The 24659-nt window shown below is 45.2% G+C and overlaps 1 protein-coding gene across 3 annotated transcripts in view; it reads right to left on the bottom strand.

Moving 5' to 3' along the window:
- SPIDR (scaffold protein involved in DNA repair) overlaps nucleotides 1-24659 on the bottom strand; it is a 279388-nt gene that overhangs the window by 78974 nt on the left and 175755 nt on the right. For all 3 annotated transcript variants that reach the window (XM_025265438.3, XM_044928779.2, XM_044928780.2), the window contains exons 9-10: nucleotides 18761-18956; nucleotides 17146-17375 (exon numbers count right to left, since the gene is read on the bottom strand). In XM_025265438.3, coding sequence (XP_025121223.3) covers nucleotides 17146-17375; nucleotides 18761-18956 — 426 coding nt within the window. The remainder of the gene's footprint in view (nucleotides 1-17145; nucleotides 17376-18760; nucleotides 18957-24659) is intronic.

Raw genomic sequence — 24659 nt, 5'->3', positions numbered from 1 at the left:
GTAATGCCTTCTCAGCATACAAGCATGTTTGTGGGGAAAGAATCCTAAATCTGTACTTTCCACACAGAAATGAACATGAATAATAAATGACGTCAAAGACAACCAACTCAGAAATCTGGCTCACATATCACTTTGCTCTGAGCCTATAAAAGTCACAAGCGCTCTTGGTCCAGACTCCCTCCAATACCAATGGAGGAAACAGTGAATGCTCTAGCTTTGTCATTATCCAACAGGAATTAAAACATAAAGCTAATTTTTAAAAACTAATGTCACAGTGTAGAAACCTGATAAAGAGTACTTCAGCGGGTTGTTGCTGAAGTACAACAGTGGGCTGCTGTTGTTGCGGGTCAACAACAGCAGAGGTTCAGTCATACTGACAGGGTGCATGCACCCTGACATGATGTGCTCAGCATGGCTCTTCACCTGTGATCTTCCTCCCCAAACCCATACTGGCCTAAACATCAAGAGGACACAAAACAAGGGATATTCTACAAAACACCTAGCCAGTAATCCTCACAACTAGCAAGGTCATCATAAGAAAGCAGATCTATCACACTGACAGTCTGGAGTAGCCTAAGAAGACATATCAGCTAAATGTATGGTCTGTGGATGGAATCCTAGACCAGAAAAAGGACATTAGGGAAAATCTGAGGAAATCTAGTAAAGTATAAGTTTCAGTTAATAATAACAGTATCACTACTGGTTCAATAACAATGAGATTGCATGATAATAGTATGATATTAAAAATAGCCTGAAACTTATATAAACTTTTATAATATTGTAAATCAACTATAGTTCAATTAAAAAAAAAATAGAGGAAGCTGTGTATGGGATACGTGGGACCTGTCTTTGCAAATCTAAAACTATTTTAAAAGAAAAACTGTATTAAAATCAATTTTAAGAAAAGCAAAGCTAAGTGCATGCTTGTAAACTCCCATTACAGAGAATATTAGTGCAGAGAAGGATCAAGTAGAATAGAAGCAGTTCCATAACCTGGTGACTCAAAGCAATTATTTTAATAATCTAGTTACAATACCTTCTCTACTAAGAAACACGATATTAGTAACTTCTCATATTCCTAACCTTAAAATGTATAATCCCAAAAAAGTTGGATTAGGCTGTGCAAAAAAGCATCTGACAATATCCAACACTCTTTCATGATAAAGATATTCAACAAACTAGGAATATAAGGGAACTTCCTCAACCTGACGTAGGACATATATGAAAAATCCACAACCAACATCAGACTCAATGGTGAAAGATCCAAGTTCCCCCTAAGATCAGGAACAAAGTGAAAATACTTTTTCTTGCTACTTCCTTTTAACTGTTGTACTGGAAACTGCACCCAGAGCAATTAGGTAAAAATAAGAAACAAATGACAAATATACTAGAAAGGAAGAAGTAAAACTAGTCTTCAGACTAGTTACAATAGTTGTTATTAAAAGAAAGAGAGTAACATGTGTTAGGGAGGGTGTGGAGAAATCACAGTCCTGATACAGGAATATGAAATGGTGTATCTCTGGTGGCTCCTCAGAGAATTAAACACAGAATTACCACATAGCCCAGCAATACTGCTCCTGGGGATATGCCCAGGAAAAATGAAAATATCTGTTCCCAAAGACTTCTAGAAAGATGTTCACAGAGCATCATTTATAACAGCCTGAAGTGGAAACAACCCAAATGTAAATCAGCTGATGAGTGGGTAAATACAAATGTGATGTATCTATACACTGGAATATTATTCAGCCATAAGGACAGAAGGCCCAACATGGACAAACTTTGAAAACATGATGCTGAGTGAAAGACACCAGGCACAGAAGTCCACACACTGTTAGGACTCCATTTACAGGAAATGTCCAGGATGGGTGGAGATGTAGAGACAGAAAGCAGGGCTGTGGTTGCCAGGGGCCAGGGGTGGGGGAGGCTCATAAGAGGGACTGATAATGGGCGCAGGATATGCTGGAACCAAATAGAAGTGGTGGCTGCGGGACACTGTGATGAACTAAGTATCATTGAGCTGCATGCTTTAAATTGGTTCGTTTTATGTGAATTTCACCTCAATCCAAAAAAAATTTTTTTAAAGAAAAGGTGACGTGGACACACAGAATCCATGTGTTCTAACAGGCATTCAGGGAACCGGTCCCACAATGGACAATTCCTCCCCAGGCAGTGATGGAAACAACCCCTCCTCGTGTAAACTTCCAGGCGGCCTGAGAGCCCCTGAGAGGGGCTTCACTGCCACACCTCAGTCCCAGATTTGGTCTCTGCTCCACTTTTCATTGACCCGCCCCCACCCCAAGAGAGAGCACCAACTCTTCCTTAGGAAGCACCTGGAAGAAGCTCCAAGTTTAAACATAAACAGACTCTGACAGACTGTCCCCATGTTGGATGACACTAGCTACCAAATATGCTGTAGCCCTGGTACAAAGCACGTCACTGTAGGAATCTCATTCTGGCCTTTTTTGAAGAGAAGATGACACGTTAATGAGCAGAGTAAAAACTGGAATTACTTGCTTTCGAAAGATTTAAAGATAAAATTTTCCAGTGTCTTTGCTGTCACTGCAGTTTTCCACTTTCCTGAAGCTCCCAGACAGACAGGCCTTTGAAGAACATCTATGGTCTCCAACACACGAGGATCCTACTGCGGCTTCTCTGGGCGTACACTCGTGGTGCAGAGCCTCCTAGGCCACCTCCCAGTTTTCCAGCTCCGTCGTGTCTGACTCTTTGCGACCCCATGGATCACAGCACGCCAGGCCTCCCTGTCCATTACCAACTCCCAGAGTTCACCCAAACTCATGTGCATCGAGTCAGTGATGCCATCCAGCCATCTCATCCTCTGTCATCTCCTTCTCCTCCTGCCCACAATCCCTGCCAACATCAGGGTCTTTTCCAACAAGTCAACTCTCTGCATGAAGTGGCCAAAGTATTGGAGTTTCAGCCTCAGCATCATTCCTTCCAATAAACACCAGTTTTCCAAGAGGCTGTGTAAGTGGTGTGATGGTCTTGGCCTCTAAGTCATGTTCAACTCTTTCTGACCGCAGGGACTGTAGTCCGCCAGGCTCCTCTGTCCATGGAGTTTTCCAGCAAGAATACTGGAGTGGTTGCCATTTCCTTCTCCAGGGGATCTTCCCTGGAGTATGACCCAGGGATCAAACCCACATCTCCTGCATCTCCTGTTTTGGCAGGCAGATTCTTTGCTGCTGCACCACAAGGGAAGCCCCTGGTATAAGTGGTGAGACGTCGGGAAATGTGGCTCTTCTCTTTCCTCTCCCCTACGTGTAGCTGGCCTGGTCCTCTCTGCTCCCTCTGTATTCAGACTCCACCAAGGGGAGAGGAAAGACAGGCCAGGACACAGCCAAAGACCCCACAGAGCAGCGGGCTGACAGTAAGGGCTACTCCAAACCTGGAGACTGGCCCAGCCAGCTGCCCCTGCATGACTCAGACCTTCTCTCTTTCATTCAAGTCATGGGTTCCTTCCTCCTCACTAAGTTTCATTAAAATGTTGTTTTCATCCTTTCATCTTCTACCTGTGGGGGCTTGCTTTTATCTTGATTTCTTAACTTAGTTCTGCATTAATTGTAACAAATGCTATAAAACCTTCAGTCATTTGCAAAAGGTTTTGTTTTTTTTTTTACTCTTGATGAACACCCTGGACCCAGAGCAGCTCTTACTCCTTCCTTGTTTCCTCCCTAGAAGCCCCCCTGCCTGCTGCTTTCTACTGAATGACCCCTCTGCAGGGGCCCTGAGTCTTTCCTGAAGCACAGTGTCCCTGGCAATTCAGAAAACCACCCACCCTAAGCCTCCTCATAGGTCTCTTTTGAGGAATGACAGTTCCTGTGCTCCGCTGTGCCCACAGCTTGGTTAGTCCTGCGTGAAGACGGCGACACAGCCAACCATACACTGCACCCTCAGCTCCTCTCCCACTACTGTTTCTCCCATCCCCACAGGCTGCCTTCGTGGTCCTGTACCAAAACCAATGAGTCACAGTCCTTGACCTCAGATGGTTAAACGGGAGGAGTGAAATTTAAAAACGACATGTATGGGCTGATTTTGAAAGTACTGACAAGTGCCAGTGAATGCACAACACCCGGCCGTTATCCTCACTCTACAACAAGCGCTGTCTAGATGCCCCTGTATCCATCCCTCTCTCTTTTTGTATCTGTGCAAATAAACATGAAGGTTCAGAACGTTTTCATCACTGCTAGGCCAACTGATCCAGAAGAGACCAGGAGTCCTTGTTCACAGTGTCTCTCTCTTCCCAAGAATGGTTTTGGAGGATACGTTTGCTGCAGTTTTCTGTGGCACATGGCGCTCATCAGGCTCAAGCTAATTAGAACTTCAGGGCCAAGAAATGAGCACAACGAGGGCAAGCCTCCCAAGACTGCCAGCTGGCTGCCCCAAGTGCTCTGGATCCAACAGCAGCTGGGAGGCAGGGCGGAACAGGTCCACGTGACGGAGGCGAACGGGGGAGAGGGGGTGGCAAGCGTGGCAGCCCAGCTGGAGTCGGGGGTCAAGTCTGGTCTCTCTGATCTCGCCCCTCTGAGCATCTGGCTACAGAGGCATGTGGGGCTGAGTGTTCACATCTGCTCCCCTCTCCCCATGCCCCCCACCCCGATGCTGCCGGCTGGCACCTTGTCTCCCATGGCTCTGCTCTGCGCTGTCCTCTCAGAGCACACATTCCAGAGTGCTGTCTGGCTCACAGGAAAGTTCTAGCGTGACCACAGCACAGCTCCAGATCAAGCTGCAGGCACGAGAGGGTGGGGGTGCAGACCATCAGAGGTCTCCAGCCTCTTTAAGAACAGAAGTTTCCAGAGAAAGGAGGTCAGGAACAGGCAGAAAATTCCACGGCTTTTATATAGGGCCACCTTGAAACCATTCTTGATCTTGATGGATAACAGGTGCTGGAAAATCACCAAGGTCAGACTAAGATGCAAACTCTGAACTATGGATACACGCACCACAGTCGTCTGGCTATTAATCTGGAAAATTACTCTTGCTATCTTCATCAGGTTATGAACATTTTATTTTCCTAAATGTCTGTACTCATATCACTAGGCTGTTGCCATTCCTTTTGATTTTTTCCTTCAAGTATATCACTGGTTTAATACATAAAAAGAGAATGAGGGAACTTTCATTGCTATTTCATATTATCATTAAGCTCATTAAGCACACATACGCACGTTCAAGGTGCATGTACGCTGTAAATATAAACAGGATCGATGATATAGGTTGGTATTACACAGTTTAAAGAACACGAACATACTGCTTTCAAATTATTTATAGCTCTGATTCTACTCTGCAACATTTAAAATTGCAACCAGCTACCTGTAATCTGACACTAGACCAATAAAATGATAAAAGCTTAAAAAGGAGATAAAGGGTAGGAAAATGGATCCATTTTGTGCCATCTAGAAGAGGAGAAATGAAACTCACACAAACCATCATAAATGCCAAAAGAGACACATCTAACTGAAAAAATATTTAGGGATATATGACTATAGATATAGTAGGCACAGTATGTGTACCAGGAGGCAATAATAAATATTCCTGCACATAATCCTTACCCACAAGGAGCTGACAACCTTCCAGTAAAGAACGACACTTCCGTAACTAACTATAATACAAAGGGCTACAGCTGTCATAAAGCAGTGTTAAGAGTGCATGCTTGGCACCAGGCATTTTATAAATCTTATCTCACTGAATCTTCAAAACAATTATACAAGACTGACAATGATGTTACTAACTGCATGGGGCTGTTAAAAAAAAATGAAGAGAGTTAAGATTATCTGTCTACCTATCTTTAACCAAGAAAATATAGCTAGTAGGTTAGCAAAGCTCAGATTCAAACCCACGCCTGCCTACTTCCAAAATTTGCTTTTTTTTTTTCATTCTAATACACTGATAAAGAGACTATTTGCATGGCTAAAACCAGGAGAGACTTTGCAGGGCAAGTGGCATACAACCATAGTGAAGTCTGCACAGGCCTCAAAAGACTGAGAAAATTAGTTGGAGATGAGCTACTGTGAAAACACCACAGCATTAAATAACCATTTTGGTTTTTCTGCCTCAAGACAATTAAGAGAGCTTCCAGGGAAATTAAGAAAGAAAAAGAAATAAGATACATCCAGATTGAAAATGAAGAAGTAAAACTGTCTTTATTCAAAGACTACATGATTTTATGTATGAAAAATCCTAAGGAAACCACTAAAAAACTATGACAGCTAATAAGCAAATTCAAAAAAACTTCAGAGTATAGGCCAATATATAAAAATCACCTTCATATCTACACATGAGCAATAAACGATCTGAAATTAAGGAAACAACTGCATTTACAATAGTAAAAAAAGAAACAGACAATACTCAGGTATAAATTTAACAGCTGAAAACTATAAAGCACTGCTGAAAGAAATGAAAGATCTAATTGAAAGACATCCCATGTTTATGGATCCAAAGACTAAATACTGATAAGATAGCAATTTTCTTCAAATTGACATACATATTCAACACAATCTCTATCAAAAATCCAGTTGATTTACTGAAAAATAAATAACAATTAACAAGCTGATTCTAAAACTCATATGTAAATATAAAAGACTCAGAATTCTGAACATCTTGGAAAAATACAGTTAGAGGACTTATACTTCCTGATTTTGAAACATAATATAAACATAGAGGGAGAAGGCAATGGCACCCCACTCCACTACTCTTGCCTGGAAATTCCCATGGATGGAGGAGCCTGGAAGGCTGCAGTCCATGGGGTCGCTAAGAGTCGGGCACGACTGAGCAACTTCACTTTCACTTTTCACTTTCATGCATTGGAGAAGGAAACGGCAACCCACTCCAGTGTTCTTGCCTGGAGAATCCCAGGGGTGGGGGAGCCTGGTGGGCTGCTGTCTATGGGGTCGCACGGAGTCGGACAGGACTGAAGTGACTTAGCAGCAGCATAAACATAGAGTACCTGAGATCACTGCAGTGCTAGCAAAGAGACATGCAGACAGCACAAAGGGCGAGAAATGAGAGTTTAGAAATAAACACTTATGTGTACAGTCAACTGATTTTTGACAAGGGTGCCAAGAAAATTCCATAGACAAAGAGTAGTCACGTTAGCATGACTGTGACGCTGGACCCCAACCTCACACCATAAACAAAAATCATTCAAATGGACCACAGACCTAAATGGAAGAGTAAACCTATTAAATCTTAGAAGAAAATACAGAAGTAAACCTTCATAACCCTAGATTAGGCAACACTTCCTTAGATGCAACACCAAAAGCACAAGCAACCAAACAAATAAGCAAAAAGATAAACTGGACATCACCAAAATTATAAACTTATGTTTCAAAGACAGCTATAAAAAAAGTGGGGAAAAAAGCCCACCAGATAATGGCAGAAAATATTTGTGAATCATATATATGAGACTTATATACAGAATAAAGAACTCTTATAATTCAACAAAAAAGGACAAATAACCCAATTAAGAAAGTAGGCAAAGGATTTAAACTAGCATTTCTCCAACGAAGTATACAAATGAGCAAGAAACATGAAAAGATGCTCAACATTGTTACTCCTTAGGGAAATATAAATCAAAGCTGCAATGAGATACAGCTTCATACCCACTAGGATGGCTGGAAGAAAAACCCACAATGAGATATGGCTCCGTAACACTAGGATGGCTAGTAGAAAAAAGACCATGACAAGTGTTGAGCACGATGTGGAGGAACTAGAGCCCTCACACAGTGCTGGTGGGAATGTAAAATGCTGCAGTTTCTTTCAGTTCAGTTCAGTTGAGTCTCTCAGTCGTGTCCAACTCTGCGACCCCATGAATCGCAGCATGCCAGGCCTCCCTGTCCATCACCAACTCCCGGAGTTCACTCAGACTCACGTCCATTGAGTCAGTGATGCCATCCAGCCATCTCATCCTCTGTCGTCCCCTTCTCCTCCTGCCCCCAATCCCTCCCAGCATCGGGGTCTTCTCCAATGAGTCAAATCTTCACATGAGGTGGCCAAAGTACTGGAGTTTCAGCCTTAGCATCAGTCCTTCCAATGAACACCCAGGACTGATCTCCTTTAGGATGGACTGGTTGGATCTCCTTGCAGTCCAAGGGACTCTCAAGAGTCTTCTCCAGCACCACAGTTCAAAAGCATCAATTCTTCAGCACTCAGCTTTCTTCACAGTCCAACTCTCACATCCATATATGACCACTGGAAAAACCATAGCCTTGACTAGACGGACCCTTTGTTGGCAAAGTAATATCTCTGCTTTTTAATATGCTATCTAGGTTGGTCATAACTTTCCTTCCAAGGAGTCAGCATCTTTTAATTTCATGGCTGCAATCACCACCTGCAGTGATTTTGGAGTCCCCCAAAATAAAGTCTGACACTGTTTCCACTGTTTCCCCATCTATTTCCCATGAAGTGATGGGACCAGATGCCATGATCTTAGTTTTCTGAATGTTGAGCTTTAACCCAACTTTTTCACTCTCCACTTTCACTTTCATCAAGAGGCTTTTTAGTTCCTCTTCACTTTCTGCCATAAGGGTGGTGTCCTCTGCATATCTTACGTTATTGATATTTCTCCTGGCAATCTTGATTCTAGCTTGTGCTTCTTCTAGCCCAGCGTTTCTCATGATGTACTCTGCATAGAAGTTAAATAAGCAGGGTGACAATATACAGCCTTGACGTACTCCTTTTCCTCTTTGGAACCAGTCTGTTGTTCCATGTCCAGTTCTAACTGTTGCTTCCTGACAGGCATATAGGTTTCTCAAGAGGCAGGTCAGGTGGTCTGGTATTCCCATCTCTTGAAGAATTTTCCACGGTTTATTGTAATCCACACAGTCAAAGGCTTTGGCATAGTCAATAAAGCAGAAATAAATGTTTTTCTGTTATTGACTGTGCCAAAACAGTTTCTTTGGAAAACACTAATTCCTCAGAGAATTTAAAAAAGAGTTACCCTATGACCCAGATATTCCACTCCCAGATATATACTCAAGAAAACTGAAAAATTATGTCCACAGAAAGAACTTGGATTCAAATGTTCATAGCAGCACTATTACAAAACAGACAAATCCACAGAGACAAAAAGTAGATTAATGGTTGCCATGGCTGGGAGAAGGGAAGTTAGCAGCCAATTGGGATGGAGTTTCTTTTTGAGGCAATAAAAATGTTGTAATACTAGAATATGGTCATGACTGACCAACTCTGCAAACATAAAGTATTGAACTGTATACTGTAAAAGGGTGAATTTTTACAGCATGTGAATTATATAAAAAAGAGGAGATAGAAGTAAGGTAGTTCCAATGCTGACACCTCTTCATGTGCATTAAGAACAGTAAGACCTAGAGCTGTAATTCCACGGACGTGATGCTGTTTTTACCCTTCACAGTACTCCAGAATGAGAACAGAAGTAAGGGCAGAGAACATAATAAACAGGTGTGGATGTCAGTTAGTAGAATCACCAGTAATAAGACAGGCTGTGAAGGAATCAGGGCTGAATGACCCTGAGATATCACAAGGACCACCAAGAGCTGTTTGAGAGATCAAACAGGCAAAAGGCAGGAGCTAGGAAGCTGAGATTAGAGGCTTTATTTAAGACTCATGAACACAGAGCTAATGATTAAGAGAAGACTTGCATTTACTGAGAGCACAGTTAAGTAAGGAGAACCTGAGGAATGGGCTCTGACATCATTTATGAGGAGACATTAAGAAAATGATGCTCTGCTCTTATATCTTTGCATCACAATAAAAATACGCAAACCATTGAAGAGGAGTGATTCCAATTTTTCTACAATATGAAGAAATAAAGTACAGGTAACAATAACAACCTATGAAAATGTGTTGCCGTGCAGGTCGATCCATACAATCACTGCACAGGCTGGTGGAGTGTGGGGGACATGGAAGAGCATGTGGGGTGGCCTATGTGTCCTGGTGAGGAGGAGCGGTCGTCCTCCCTTTGCGCTCTCTCCCTGCGGACATGCATGATTCGCTATTCTGGAGGAACTCCACGCCACTCTGTCTTGATACACACAAGAAGAAAGAAAACTGGTACCTATCTTGGGAGCAAGAAACAGAATGCCTGCACTGTAGTTCTCTTGTGCCATTGAATGCTGAGCATTCTCATTCCCGTCTGCATCAATAAGACCTTGCTATCAAAACCTGTCCATGCTCCTTGCATCACACCCTCGTCCTTGCCCAGGGAGCTAGCTTCCACCCTCCTCCCACCCCCTCGGTAACTCCTGTGCATAAGTCACCCAGGAACTTCACTTGGCGTCATCTGTCACCTTGTCAGGCATCTCTGCAGCATCAGATCAGCTGCCCTCTCTCACCTGAGGCACTGCCCCATGACGGAGTGCTGCCACGACCAGCCCTTCCCCTCCAGGCTCCTCTGTGCTCCCTCGTCTGCCCATCCTCCAGCGCTGCAGGACCTGAAGTCTTGGAGCCAATGTTTTCCTTCCTTGGTGTCTGCTATGTCCGCAGTGTGTTCACATCCACTGCCCTGGCCTTAGACAGTCTCCGCCTGTGATGAAACAGCTCTGAAGGTGTAAAGGGAGGAGGGCCGAGGGCATCTTGCTCTCTCTCCAGGCCTCAGGACCTCTGGAATCTGGCACCATGGACAAAAGTACTCTTCAATCAGCCACACACGAATGCACATACAAATACACAGACTGGCAAGCTGGAGGCTAAAAATCCCTCAATACTTACCTCCAAGCTAAAGTCTTCCCTGACTGTGAGATCTATTTATCCAGACTGTTCACCTGACACCCTTTCCTGGATGCCTCAAAGGAATCTCAAACTGAACAGGCCCCAGATTGAATCTGCCTGAGAAGCACTCTTACTATTTCCTTCTGCCTTACCACCCCCAACCCTCCATCCAGTCACGCGCACATGATAAGTGTCTCCATTTCCCTGCGGCATCGTGTGAGATGGGAGCCTCATCTGTGCTAGGCCTGGCAGGAGCTTCCTCTGGGCCTCTCTGCTTCCACTGAGGCCGTGCTCCACGCCCTCTCATTCCCAAACCATTTCCGTCCCACAGCTGACGTGTCTGCCGGACAGGCACACCAGTGGCCCACACTCGCTTGCCACTCTGCCATCTCCTTCCTGTTTGGAGCTCTAGAAGGCCCCCCACACCCCTGCCTCCATGGATACTTCTCTTTCATCTCTTTTTCATCCAACATCCTCTGAGCTTTCCAGTGTCACTTAAGTAGCACTGCCTCAGAACACGGGCCTTCGATCCCCAAACTGTCAACTCGTTGTCTCTCAGAGTATCCTGTTTGTTCTCACCAAGCACTGAGTACAACTTAAAATCATAAATGTCTTTGGTTTCAATTGGTTTATGTGGGACTCCCTCACCAGACAATGCTCCGTGAGCACAGGACAACGCCTGGTTTTGTCAACTATGTAGAACCAGAACCCAACCCAGGACCAGGGGAAGTGAAAAGAGGAAGAAATGTAAGCCAAGAGACTAAGTAAGGGTCAAAAGATGAAAAGAGAATAAAACGTCAAAGTAGAGAGAAAGGAAAAGGTTTTTCTTTCCTGAGTTCAGTTCAATGAATTTCCATGAAACTAAAATGCAACTTATGGAGAAGGAAATGGCAACCTACTCCAGCATTCTTGCCTGGAGAATCCCATGGATGGAGGAACCTGGTGGGCTACTGTCCCTGAGGTCACAAAGAGTTGGACACGACTGAGCAAAACACATTAGTTCAGTTCAGTCACTCATTGTGTCTGACTCTTTGTGACCCCATGAACTGCAGCATGCCAGGCTTCCCTGTCCATCACCAACTCCCAGAGCTTGCTCAAACTCATGTCCATCAAGTCAGTGATGCCATCCAACCATCTCATCCTCTTTCATCCCCTTCTCCTCCTGCCCTCAATGTTTCCCAGCATCAGGGTCTTTTCCAATGAGTCAGTTCTTCCCATGAAGCGGCCAAAGTACTGGAGATTCAGCTTCTGCATCAGTTCTTCCAGTGATTATTCAGAACTGACTTCCTTTAAGATTGACTGTTTTGATCTCCTTAGAGTCCAAGGGACTCTCAAGAGTCTTCTCCAACATCACAGTTCAAAAGCATCAATTCTTCTGTGCTCAGCTTTCTTTACGGTCCAACTCTCACACCCATACATGACTACTGGAAAAACCATAGCTTTGACTAGATGGACTTTTGTTAGCAGAGTAATGTGTCTGCTTTTTAATATGCTGTCTAGGTTGGTCACAGCTTTTCTTCCAAGGAGCGTCTTTTAATTTCATGGCTGCAGTCAGCATCTGCAGTGATTTTTGGAGTCCCCAAAAATAAAGTCTGTCACTGTTTTCATTGTTTCCCTGTCTATTTGCCATGAAGTGATGGGACTGGATGCCATGATCTTCATTTTTTGAATGCTGCATTTTAAGCCAGCTTTTTTACTCTCCTCTTTCACTTTCAAATCAAGAGGCTCTTTAGTTCTTCTTCACTTTCTGCCATAAGGGTGGTATCATCTGCATATCTGAGGTTACTGATATTTCTCCTGGCAATCTTGATTCTAGCTTGTGCTTCATCCAGTCCAGCATTTCACATGATGTACTCTGCATAGAAGTTAAACAAACAGGGTGACAATATACAGCCTTGATGTACTCCTTCCCCAATTTGGAACCAGTGTGTTGTTCCGTGTTTGGTTCTAACTGTTGCTTCTTGACCTGCATACAGATTTCTCAGGAGGCAGGTCAGGTGGTCTGTATTCCCATCTCTTTAAGAATTTTCCACAGTTTGTTGTGATCCACACAGTCAAAGGCTTTGACGTAGTCAATAAAGCAAAAGTAGATGTTTTTCTGGAACTCTCTTGCTTTTTTGATGATCCAACATGTTGGCAATTTGATCTCTGATTCCTCTGCCTTTTCTAAATCCAGCTTGAACATCTGGAAGTTCACGGTTCCCATAATGTTGAAGGCTGGCTTGGAGAATTTTGAGCGTTACTTTGCTAGCGTGTGAGATGAGTGAAATTGTGTGATAAATTGAACTAATTTATTTGGCATTGCCTTTCTTTGGGATTGGAATGAAAACTGCCCTTTTCCAGTCCTGTGGCCACTGCTGAGTTTTCCAAATTTGCTGGCATACTGAGTGCAGTACTTGCACAGCATCATCTTTTAGGATTTGAAAGAGCACAACTGGGATTCCATCATCTCCACTAGCTTTGTTCATAGTGATGCTTCCTAAGGCCCACTTGACTTCACATTCCAGGATGTCTGGCTCTAGGTGAGTGATCACACCATCGTGGTTATCTGGGTTGTGAAGATCTTTTTTGTACAGTTCTTCTGTGTATTCTTGACACCTCTTCTTAATATCTTCTGCTTCTGTTATGTCCATACCATTTCTGTCCTTTATTGTGCCCACCTTTGCATGAAATGTTCCCTTGGTATCTCCAATTTTCTTGAAGAGATCTCTAGTCTTTCCCATTTTATTGTTTTCCTCTATTTCTTTGCACTGATCAGTGAGAAAGGCTTTCTTATCTCTTGCTATTCTTTGGAACTCTGCATTCAAATGGGTATATCTTTCCTTTTCTCTTTTGCCTTTAGCTTCTCTTCTTTTCTCAGCTATTTGTAAGGCCTCCATTTTGCCTTTTTGCATTTCTTTTTCTTGGGGATGGTCTTGATCCTTGCCTCCTGTACAGTGTAACAAACCTCAGTCCATAGTTCTTTGTGCACTCTATCAGATCTAATCCCCTGAAATAGTTAAATATGAAGGGTCTTTCCCTCCAGGCTTTCGTCCAAATGCAAGACCATTGGACAAGTTCTATGAATTCAATGCCCTCACGAAAGACTAACTCTCCAGCAATAAATGTTTCTGCAGTGACAGGCTAGAAACAACGTGTCTCTGAGGGATAATATTATCTGTCCCTAAGTTAAGCATCTCAAGGAAAAAGGAAGTGATGGTTTCAGAAAGGGAGGAAGAAAGTCAATCACCATGGACAGGGAGTAGAGTGGTCTAAACACCACTCTGCCAGGAGGGGGTTGTGGCAGGCAGCCCACTTCTGCGCTCTCTGCTGCAGTTCCCTCCAGTAGAAACTACTGCTCCCCCTGTGCTAAAAAAAAGCCTGTGGTCTGATTAGTCATACGTTTACCTAGCACTCATCCAACATGAAGTGGGTCCAGGTAAAGGTGTATTCTGGCGCTGAACAGACTTCCTGCTTACTGTTTAGGGAGTGCTTCGGGTCTGGCTTCTGTTACTTTTGATTGAATGATTTATAAAACTAAAGTTCATGTGGCTTACTCTGATATATAACACCTTGAGAAACCAAGTAAAAATGTTTTCTTTAATAGCGTGAGTTAAAAGAAGTCATCCAGAAGAACAATGGACAGCAGACTTAACATATGACATTTCTGAGATCTAACGTAAACTTTCGCTAATGTTTCACAGCTCAGAGGACAAATCTATCTGACCCTCTTCAGGACTGGCAGGCCTCAAATAAATTTCTCTTAATTTCAAAGGTGACAAAAATTGGGCTATATGCCATCAGAAGCTAAGCTGTGACTGATCTCATAAAAGTGACATGGGTAGAGTGCTGGGAGCAGACAGACAAAACGCGGTCAAGGTGCCAAGTTAGACATGAGTTATCACAATGTTTCCTCGGGGGGGCATCTGACCTGGTTGGGCAGGAAGGGAGAATCACTGTAGCAAGAGTCCCAGAAAACAGACTTGCTTCTGATTATGCCCAGGCACAGGCCTCAATTTACTCTAACATGGCAATTTCTGGCTCTACGGAAACAAATGGTGATCAGAGAAGACTTCAGTTCACTGCTGGAGCAGAGATGCTTGGGGAAAAGAAGGTGAGCTAACTCAGGGGAGTGGCCCTCACTGTTCAGTCTCCCTGCTATGTCCTCCGTGCTCGGCCCTCTGGACAAGACTGACTCTGTGCACTGCACAGCTGCCCGAATTTACCAGTAGGCAGGAAGTTACAGGCAGAAATCGCTGATAGAAAAGAGCATTCCGGGCAACACGCCTAAGTCTTCTGAGGGTGTCTCCCCTTGTATCGTGTTGCACAGGCAGGTGTGAAGGTCCACGCCAGGACACATGCTGCTGAGTGACTCTCAAGGACATGCCTTATACACACCAGCAGAGAATCAGTAGAGGGCTAAGGGTCTTAGTCCTTCTATATTAATTGGATTTGTAAACTGGAGAACCTGATCATTATTACAGCAAATGAATCTAGAAAAAACTAATAATAGATCATACAGTAAGACCTTTCTGTACCCCAAATACATCACAGAAGGCTTGTCTCCCACCCCAGGCCAAACGCTACGACCTCCGTCCAGAAGGACCACCCTTCCTCATGGTGCACAGTCTACTCAGGTCCCATGCCAGCTTTCCAGGGTGACTGGCCCCTGGCCATCTAGCATCAAACAGAGCCTGCTTCCAAGTCAATATTCTTCCCTTTCTTTCAGCTCCAGTATTCTCTACAACCCTGTCATGTGGGCATTCTATATCTCATGATGGGTTTCTTTCATCCACGTATAACCGTCAGCAAGTCAATCTCTGAGGCCCAGTGTTCTCACCTGTGAAAGGGGTTACCGTCCTCCAGCCTCTGTTTACAATCTCACATGTGCTACAAGAAATCCCCATGCCCACTGATGCATATTCACTACATCTGATTAACTCAGTGTCACTTTCTTATTTCTGAGCTTTACACCTGCCCTGCGTTCAATCCACTGTGAGCGCAGCCTCAGTCGGTATGTGCCAGGTGTGAGCAGTGCTCTGCGGGCCTCAGGATCTTCTCCTCAGAGCCCAGCATGGTCACAGACCGCAGAAGAAGCCTTTGTCTGATTTGTAACTGTCTCAGGTAAGTCTGTTTAGAAGGACACAATTTTAAGTCTAGAACAAAACCGGTCAACAGCTACAAGTGTGCTAAAGACCTAAAGATGGATATATTGGTTTCATACATACATTTTCCAAACACAATAAAAATAAACTTTTCTATAATTCCACAAGAAATATTCTGTAACTCTGCACCTGTAAGGACTTTGTGAAATTCATGGTCCTTCAAAGTAAGCTGCAGTCCACTGGAAGGCGACTGACAGGTAACAGAGTCGTGCTTCCTGCCGCTCCTTCCGAACAACATCAGAAGGCACCGTAAGGACAGGATGCCTGTGACTTATTATTTCTTCAGTATGTGCTTCTCTAACAGTAGAGGCACAAAATGATTGACTGTCAGATAAACTGGCATCTACGCTTTTAATTTCTATTCTTCTATAAATCTGTGTTACTGCTTTGAGGGCAATTTAACATAGAAAGATTACCTCAGAAGGGTCTGACAAGGACAAAGAAACTCTTACTCAACCACGTGTCTACAGCTATCTGAAAACACACAACCAGGAAGAGTGGAAATGCGAGTAGAAAGCTGCCGCTCCCACCATCTGTTGGAGCGAAGCACTGTGAATCACAGGTCTGCCCTTGCTCCCACAGCTGTTGAGTTAGGCAGGGCACCAAGGCAACCACTACCCACAGGAGGCTACCTAAAATGACTTAATTAAACTTCAGTGAAATTATAAATGTAGTTTGCTCAGCCCCAGCAGCCGTACTGCCTGCGTGGTCAGTGGCTGCCACACGGGCGAGGGCAGTGAGCAGCGTCCGCACCACTCACAGATCCTGTGGCAACACCGAAGCGGACTCAAAAGCCCCATCTGAGAGCCACAGACCCACCAGCTGCCATTTCTTTATCCTGGTTTCTAAGACATAAAACTTGACAGCTATTGTCATGATCTTTTTAATCTTGCCTTGGCTCTTTCAGAACAATACCAATCATGTTTGTATGACTTTCAGTAACATAAACAATCAAAGGTAAAAGTAAATGCAACTAACTTTTCTACTAGGTCTATTTAGATAAATTGGAGAAGGAAATGGCAACCCACTCCAGTATTCTTGCCTGGAAAATTCCATGGACAGAGAAGCCTGGCAGGCTACAGTCCATGGGGTCACAAAGAGTTGGCCACAACTGAGCGACTGAGCACATTTAGATAATTATACGTGGACAAAATCCTCTGTCATCCCAGGTGTTCCAAATTTTGATGTAAGAGAAAACCAACCAAAGAAAAACCACCCCTGTGTGTGGTGATGAAACCACTCTGAGAAGAGCTTCCCCTCTGTGCAGATGAGTGTGGGCCCGGCACCCATGTCCGTCACTCACCGTGCCCTGGTTGGGTCTGTGCTGTCTGCCTGCTGGCCTCTGCAGGGCAGGGAGTACACTCTCTGCACCACCACTCGCACGCCCACTCCTGTCCAGGTGGCAGCTCCGTGGCTCTCGACTGCATCCAGCAGAGAGTCCCTCAGAGGAGCTTGGCTGGGGACGCACGGCTCCACTTGTTCAGGATGGAGGGTCCGGTCTGTGCCCACCGCAGTGTGACTATCACACAGAACCTGATGAGACATGCAAAAGGAACACTTGCAGCCTGACTCACGAGGGCATGCACCATACTGAATGTGGCAGCCGGCGTGACTGTAGGACACTCAAGGAATGACAAGGACAAATGCACAGCCGCAGCTCAGGGCTCCCACCTGCGGGCCACTTGTGCGGCCATGGCGAGCTGAGGCGCACAGACCACCTCGGGGGTTTGAGAACATGCAGAAAGGACTCCTATTAAAATATCTCATGGTAATTTTAAAAGTTTTCTTCTATGAGGTAACAATCTCAAAGCACAAACTACAAAACAAAACGAAAGAAGGACCAGGGTTACTGTGAAGTGCCAGCACTCTGCACACTCCAGTGAACCACAGGAGGCGCCTCAGCAATCCTGGTAAACACCTTCATAAGAGGACGGCGCCTCCAGAAGACTCTGTGCCCCTGCATCCCAGCACTGTTCTCTACATCCTGTGCTTGCGTAACAAACATGTGACCCTCGCAACCCAAGGAGGCAGGCTGCACCGTCACCACTGTTAGACAGACAGGCGTGCTGAGACAGGAGCCGAGAATCCTGCCCAAGACTGCCAGCAGGAAGTGGCTGAGGCAGGACCCGAACTCGGCACTGAGGTCCACAGCCCGCACTCTCGACACTAAGCTCTCTGGCAGCTACCCTGGCATAGATGGCAGACGTAGACACATTTCATGAATTTAACATCACATACTTGTTTGAAACTGTATGTTAAAGCAGTAATGTAGTTTGGGCCATATACTGTACATCTGTTAAATTGATTAAAGGGAGATTTCACGTAATTCCTTCCAGACACATGTTCTGATAGTCAAAGAGAGGCCCTGCTTGATTCCACACATACAAAGCAGGATGAAAGTCCATTTGCTTTTCTTTCTGGTTTCCCCTCACGTGGTCACCCTCAACATACCCCTCAGCGCTGACGCGGGGAGCCAGGCGACCCTGAGGTAGCTGCGCTGGAGTCAGACACTTGGAGCCCACAGCACCCCAGGAGTGTCCTCTTGCCTACCGCAAGTGTGGCTTAGCGCTCCCCCAGTTCATCATCATGGATAGTCATGGCTCAGGGTCATTAACATTCCAAAAAGCAATCTCCAGTGTGTAACCTCAAGTTTACGCAACTCTCTTTAGCCCCAGGGCAACAAACATTGTGAAAAAGAAAAAGATGATTTTTTAAAATAAATTAAAGAGGCTTAAGTAAGCTCTTAGGCAGTTATGAGAACAGAAAAAAAAAACCTCAAATTTTAATAAATTAGAGTATATATGACATATATGTGTGTTGAATACTTGAAGAAGACCAAAGGAAAACACTTCTATAAATACCTGGCCTTTAAATGCAGTATTATTACAAAGTGAAAATTTCTAAGTTGAGGAGTTTACCTTGCTTTCGGGTGAGCTATCGGTTAGACTCTTAAACTGGAACATCTGAGCCAGAGTGCTGCTCCTCCTCGGACAGGGCGTGTAATACTCGTGCCCATCACGTGATGCTTCTGAATCTTCTTTGGCAACAACTTTCTGACAAAAGTAAGTATTCAGAATAACAGGGCAACTTCCACCTGGGATAATAAGCTTTTGCCTGGAAAGGGAAAGAAACGCAAATAAAAATTTATTTGCAATGCTGGATTCCTCTCTCTTTCTTGCTAAATCTTGAGTAGGAAGGGCAATGGCGTGCTGGCTATGGACACCACAAGCCAGCCCCAGGGAGAGCGCCCTGGCCTCATGCAGCGTCAGTGCATCTGCTCTGCTGCTCGGAGCAGATCCTGCCTCGGGAGTCAGGTGGAGGAGGCGACCACACCCCTGCCAGTGGGAGCTGCTGCAGGGTGGCCTCAGGACCCCTCAGGGGTAGGCACCACCGGAGGGGAGGGGCACAGAGCTGAAGGGAACATTACAAGAAGACAGCTCGCCTCTTTCAGAGAAGAGGCGTCAGACACCAAAGGAACTCCACCTTCGCTACCAAAGGGACACAGTCACTGCGGCGGCTCACATTTGAGCAGAAACAGGACAAGGTTCTCCCGGTGCCTCTCAGACCTCGGGCTCATTCCTCACACAGGGGGAGCTGCTTAACATTCAGGGAGATTTAGGACCTCCACTCCCAGGGAGATGGAGGAGATACACTTTCCCCTGTTTCTCCCCCTAGACACAGGGACTGCCTGATGCTGCACAGAAACAAAATGAGAAGATGCTGAAAGGGGAGAGGAGCAGACAACACCACCCTCAAAAGCGCACTTTCTCCAACTGAAGGACAAGGAAGGGGCAGCCCAGTGAGCCAGAAAAGGTTTTGCAGTTTCCTTTTAGGCAAACTTCACAAAAAAACCGTGACCCATGGCCACACACACCAGCCAAGGGCGAGAGGAGCCCACACATGGCCCTCGACAGGCTGTTGTGGGGAGTCTCTGCAGCCCAGTGGGGCCGCCCACACCGCCATCACAGGGGAGATGCCCGACGCCCAGAACCAAGCCCCACCTCCAGCCCACGCAGTGTCAGAGGAGGCCCAGCAGTGTCAGGGCTTTCCCCACAACCCAGCCTCCCACCACCGTCCACTGCGGTCAGCGGGGGCCATGCGGGGGGCAGGGACGAGGGGTATCCTGACGTCTCCCTCCACCTGGTAGAGAGAACCCCCCCCATCCCCCCACTTCTCTTCTCAGAGCACTGTCAGACAAAGCCAGCTAAAACTGGTTTAAATAAGATCCAGGATCTCATAATACCTAACGTGCACAGTTACCATCTAAAATCACTTGTTACACAAAGACTGAGGCCAGGAGGAGAACAGGGGCAACAGAGCATGAGAGGGTTGGATGGCATCGCTGAGTCAACAGACATGAGTTTGAGCAAGCTCCAGGAGATGGCGAACGACAGGGAAGCCTGGCGTGCTGCAGTCCATGGGGTCGCAAAGAGTCAGCCACGACTGAGTGACTGAACAACAAGGTTTGTAAAAGCTCACTTGATAAATCACATGACAACCAACAACAGCAGTGAACATCAACATGAGGCTGGGCCTGCACGGATTCTTCTGTTAAGGAATATGAGGAATGTGACGTGTTTACTTTCCAGTCTTCGCTCAGGACCTCCCTGACGAGGCAGCGGTGGCGGCACAGGCTGCCATGCGGGTAGTCACACACGGGGACACACACAGAATCCTAGGGTGTGGAGCCAAGCACCAGGGTTTCTACTGAAGCTCATTCAGAAAAGAGAGAGAACCCTGTATATTCAAATAGAAACAGTAATTTGTCAGAATGTTTGCTTTCACGAAGAACCATTTCCATTGTTCTTTACTGAGTTTGTTATGAACAGAATTCAGGTAAACAGGGAAAAATAGACTGTTTTTTAATGTCACCAAGGGCACAGAAGTAAAACCAAGTGAAATCTCTTTTCATTTTCCAGTGCTTGTCAACCCTGCCAAAGTGTGAAATATCCTATCAGCAGCTCAGAACAAACAGTATTTCTTTCACATCACAAATAAGATCAATGTGCTTATTTACTGTCTAGGAAGAAGGTGTCCTAATCTGGTGGGTGGCAAAGACAACTGCTGGGATTAATGCTGTGACCTAAAGAAAACAAAGACAAACAGAAGGAATTTCCTTACTTTTTTCCTTCTCTCTTATTTTAATGGCTAGTTAGCTAAAGAGTCAGCCTGAGAACTGTAGTTGGCAGAAAAACATAAGCCTAGTCTTAATCTACTTTCCACTGAAGACATACCTGGGACCATCATCAATTCTGTTTACAATTTCGTCTCCACTGGAAGCCGCAGTACAGAGCTGGCTGGTGTACACGTCCCCCACCACCGTGTGGGGCAGGCTGAGGGGAAGACAGCCCACAAGGGGACAGGCACCAAGGGAACACCCGAGAGAAGCAGATCAATGCTGGCACTGCTGGAACCCAGGCTTCTGAGGGCAGACAAGCATGGAGCTTTCCAAGTAATTAATCATCTACAGATTGCTATCCCTGTGAGAGGTCTTGTCTGGTTGGTTCATCCATCATTATTTCATACAGATAAAAATGTTTTTCGAATGGATGTTGCCCCTTTTTCTGGCGTCTGTGGCAAAAGCACCTCTTCTCTCTGTACTCGCTAGTGCTTTTCAAAATGTTTATGCTGGCCTCTACAACTAAACCCCTCAAATCCTAGAATAGATCATCTGCCTCTCCTTTATCTTTGTTTCTGAGTGCCAGACAGTACCTGACATGTGTAAGGGACTCAATAAATGCTTCCTAAATTAATGCAACCAAAACCACTTTATTCCTATTCATCAGATGTGTTTATAAAGAAATGAGCATGCCTTCTGAACAGATAAACCAGACCTTACACAGCTGTGTCCATGTTCTTTAGAGGAGGAATCTGGCCGTGGCACACATTTCACATCAGGCCATGGAAGAATAGAAGGTTGGAGGGGACGTGTGCAGGCACAGAGCTCCAGTGCACAGCACACGATGGCTTGGGAGGCGTTGTTTGGATTCTAAGACATGGTTTGGATTCTAAGAAGCCTGGGTTTAAATCCTGGCTTTGCTACTGAAAAGGTCAGTTTTTAATTCCAATCCCAAAGAAAAGCAATGCCAAAGAATGCTCAAACTACCGCACAATTGCACTCATCTTACACGCTAGTAAAGTAACACTCAAAATTCTCCAAGCCAGGCTTCAGCAATACGTGAACCGTGAAATTCCAGTTGTTCAAGCTGGTTTTAGTAAAGGCAGAGGAACCAGACACCAAATTGCCAACATGTGCTGGATCATCGAAAAAGCAAGAGAGTTCCAGAAAAACATCTATTTCTGCTTTATTGACTATGCCAAAGCCTTTGACTGTGTGGATCACAATAAACTGTGGAAAATTCTGAAAGAGATGGGAATACCAGACCACCTGACCTGCCTCTTGAGAAATCTGTATGCAGGTCAGGAAGCAACAGTTAGAACTGGACATGGGGGGTACTCTTTCTGCCCCCTTCTGATGCCTATGTCAGAAGCTTTCTCTATCTCCTTTATACTTTAATAAAACTTTAAAAAAAAAAAAAAGAACTGGACATGGAACAACAGACTGGTTCCAAAGAGGAAAAGGAGTACATCAAGGCTGTATATTGTCACCCTGCTTATTTAACTTATATGCAGAGTGCATCATGAGAAATGCTGGGCTGGAAGAAGCACAAACTAGAATCAAGATTGCCAGGAGAAATATCAATAACCTCAGATATGCAGATGACACCACCCTTATGGCAGAAAGAGAAGAGGAACTAAAAAGCCTCTTGATGCAAGTGAAAGAGGAGAGTGAAAAAGTTGGCTTAAAACTCAACATTCAGAAAACGAAGATCATGGCATCTGGTCCCATGGGAAATAGATGGGGAAACAGTGGAAACAGTGTCAGACTTTATTTTTCTGGGCTCCAAAATCACTGCAGATGGTGACTGCAGCCATGAAATGAAAAGACACTTACTCCTTGGAAGGAAAGTTATGACCAACCTAGATAGCATATTGAAAAGCAGAGACATTACTTTGCCAACAAAGGTCCGTCTAGACAAGGCTATGGTTTTTCCAGTGGTCATGTATGGATGTGAGAGTTGGACTGTGAAGAAAGCTGAGTGCCGAAGAATTGATGCTTTTGAAATGTCGTGCTGGAGAAGACTCTTGAGAGTCCCTTGGACTGCAAGGAGATCCAACCAGTCCATTCTGAAGGAGATCAGCCCTGGGATTTCTTTGGAAGGAATGATGCTAAAGCTGAAACTCCAGTACTCTGACCACCTCATTCGAAGAGCTGACTCATTGGAAAAGACTCTGATGCTGGGAGGGATTGGGGGCAAGAGGAGAAGGGGACGACAGAGGATGAGATGGCTGGATGGCATCACTGACACTCGATGAACGTGAGTCTGAGTGAACTCCGGGAGTTGGTGATGGACAGGGAGTCCTGCCATGCTGTGATTCATGGGGTTGCAAAGAGTTGGACACGACTGAGCAACTGAACTGAACTGAACTGAGCTGTGTGAATGTGGGCAAATGTAACTGATGACTCAGTTTGTATGACACGGGAGCATGAACAGTAGCTATAAGCACCGCAGAGATTTCTTCCAGGATGAAGTAACAGCATGGTGTGGGGTTCTGGGAGCAGCTTTGCACAAATAGATGGAGGCTGCCAGTACTGCTGCTCCTCCAAGAAATACATCTTCAGTCACTTCACAGTAGTCACTGTCTCTTGTTTAGCAAAAACTAGGGTAACTCAGTGTTATTTGCCTGTGGTCCATCTTCTTTCTCCTCCTGAAGGTCAGTGGGAAGTCTACGCCATGAGCAGAAAATACGACTCCCCCGCTGCCTCCATGTGCTCATGTGCACGAAGACGCCTGTGTCGCTCCTCCTCTCTGGCTGGATTCTGCTCTGGGTGCTCCTGCACTGGCCACACTCTCATTCAGTCCTCTTCACAATGAGGAGGCCTGCCTGCATTTTCAGAGGAGGAACGATAACAACTGTGTCCACAGCAAGGGTCCACGACAGGGCTGAAACACAAGCCAACGGCTTTAAAGCCAGTCTGTTCTCTTTCCTGGTGGGAGGATGGGACCCACCACTGAATATGGCCAGAAAGGTCCCGCACCACTCCCAGAAGGGCAGTGCACGGGACAGGAAGTGGCACGGCTGCCAGGCAGGGGCCAGCACACAGTTCAGCGGAGCCACCAGGACAGTGTGAGACAGTGGGAGGCCCGTCTGACAAACTGCCACACAGGGACGTTAAAACAGATGCACAAAGGTCTCTGGTGACAACAGAGCCTCAGAGCCACTTTCTACACCCGTGCCTGGTAAGCAGCCATAGTGGCAAATAGATTTTAAATAAAATGAAAGAAAACAAAATCTACAATACAGATCCCAAGGTGCAGGAGCCACATGTCCAGTCTGCGATGTGGTCAGTACCATACTGGGCAGCACAGATCACCGCACAGAATTCCACGCAGCTATCGGAGAACTTCATTCTCCAGAAAGAAAATAAACCACATTCCATTCACTTGGCAAGCCCTTTTTCATTGATCAACTTGTTGGATTTAAAAAGGCTATTGTACCTCTTGACTTCTGAGCCACGGCACAAGCTCAGGCCCATCTGGCCCCTCCCCCAGACACCAGCAAATGAATCCCTGCGTGAAACCCAAGTTGGCAACAAGACAGTGTTAGCAGTGTTTTCATGAATTTTTAAAAACAGCAAAATATCCTGCCCACATTTTCAATTATTCAAAGAGTGAATGGGCACTCCTCCTCTCACCAAAAATCAGATTTATTCTAAAAAATTTAAAACCTTAGTCCTAGGAAATCTCTAAACTG

This window comes from Bubalus bubalis, chromosome 15 (genome assembly GCF_019923935.1).
Source record: "Bubalus bubalis isolate 160015118507 breed Murrah chromosome 15, NDDB_SH_1, whole genome shotgun sequence".
In the NCBI taxonomy this organism is placed as follows: Eukaryota; Metazoa; Chordata; class Mammalia; order Artiodactyla; family Bovidae; genus Bubalus; species Bubalus bubalis.
Note: the sequence above shows the minus strand (reverse complement) of the source record. Positions and strands in the feature narration are given on the sequence as shown.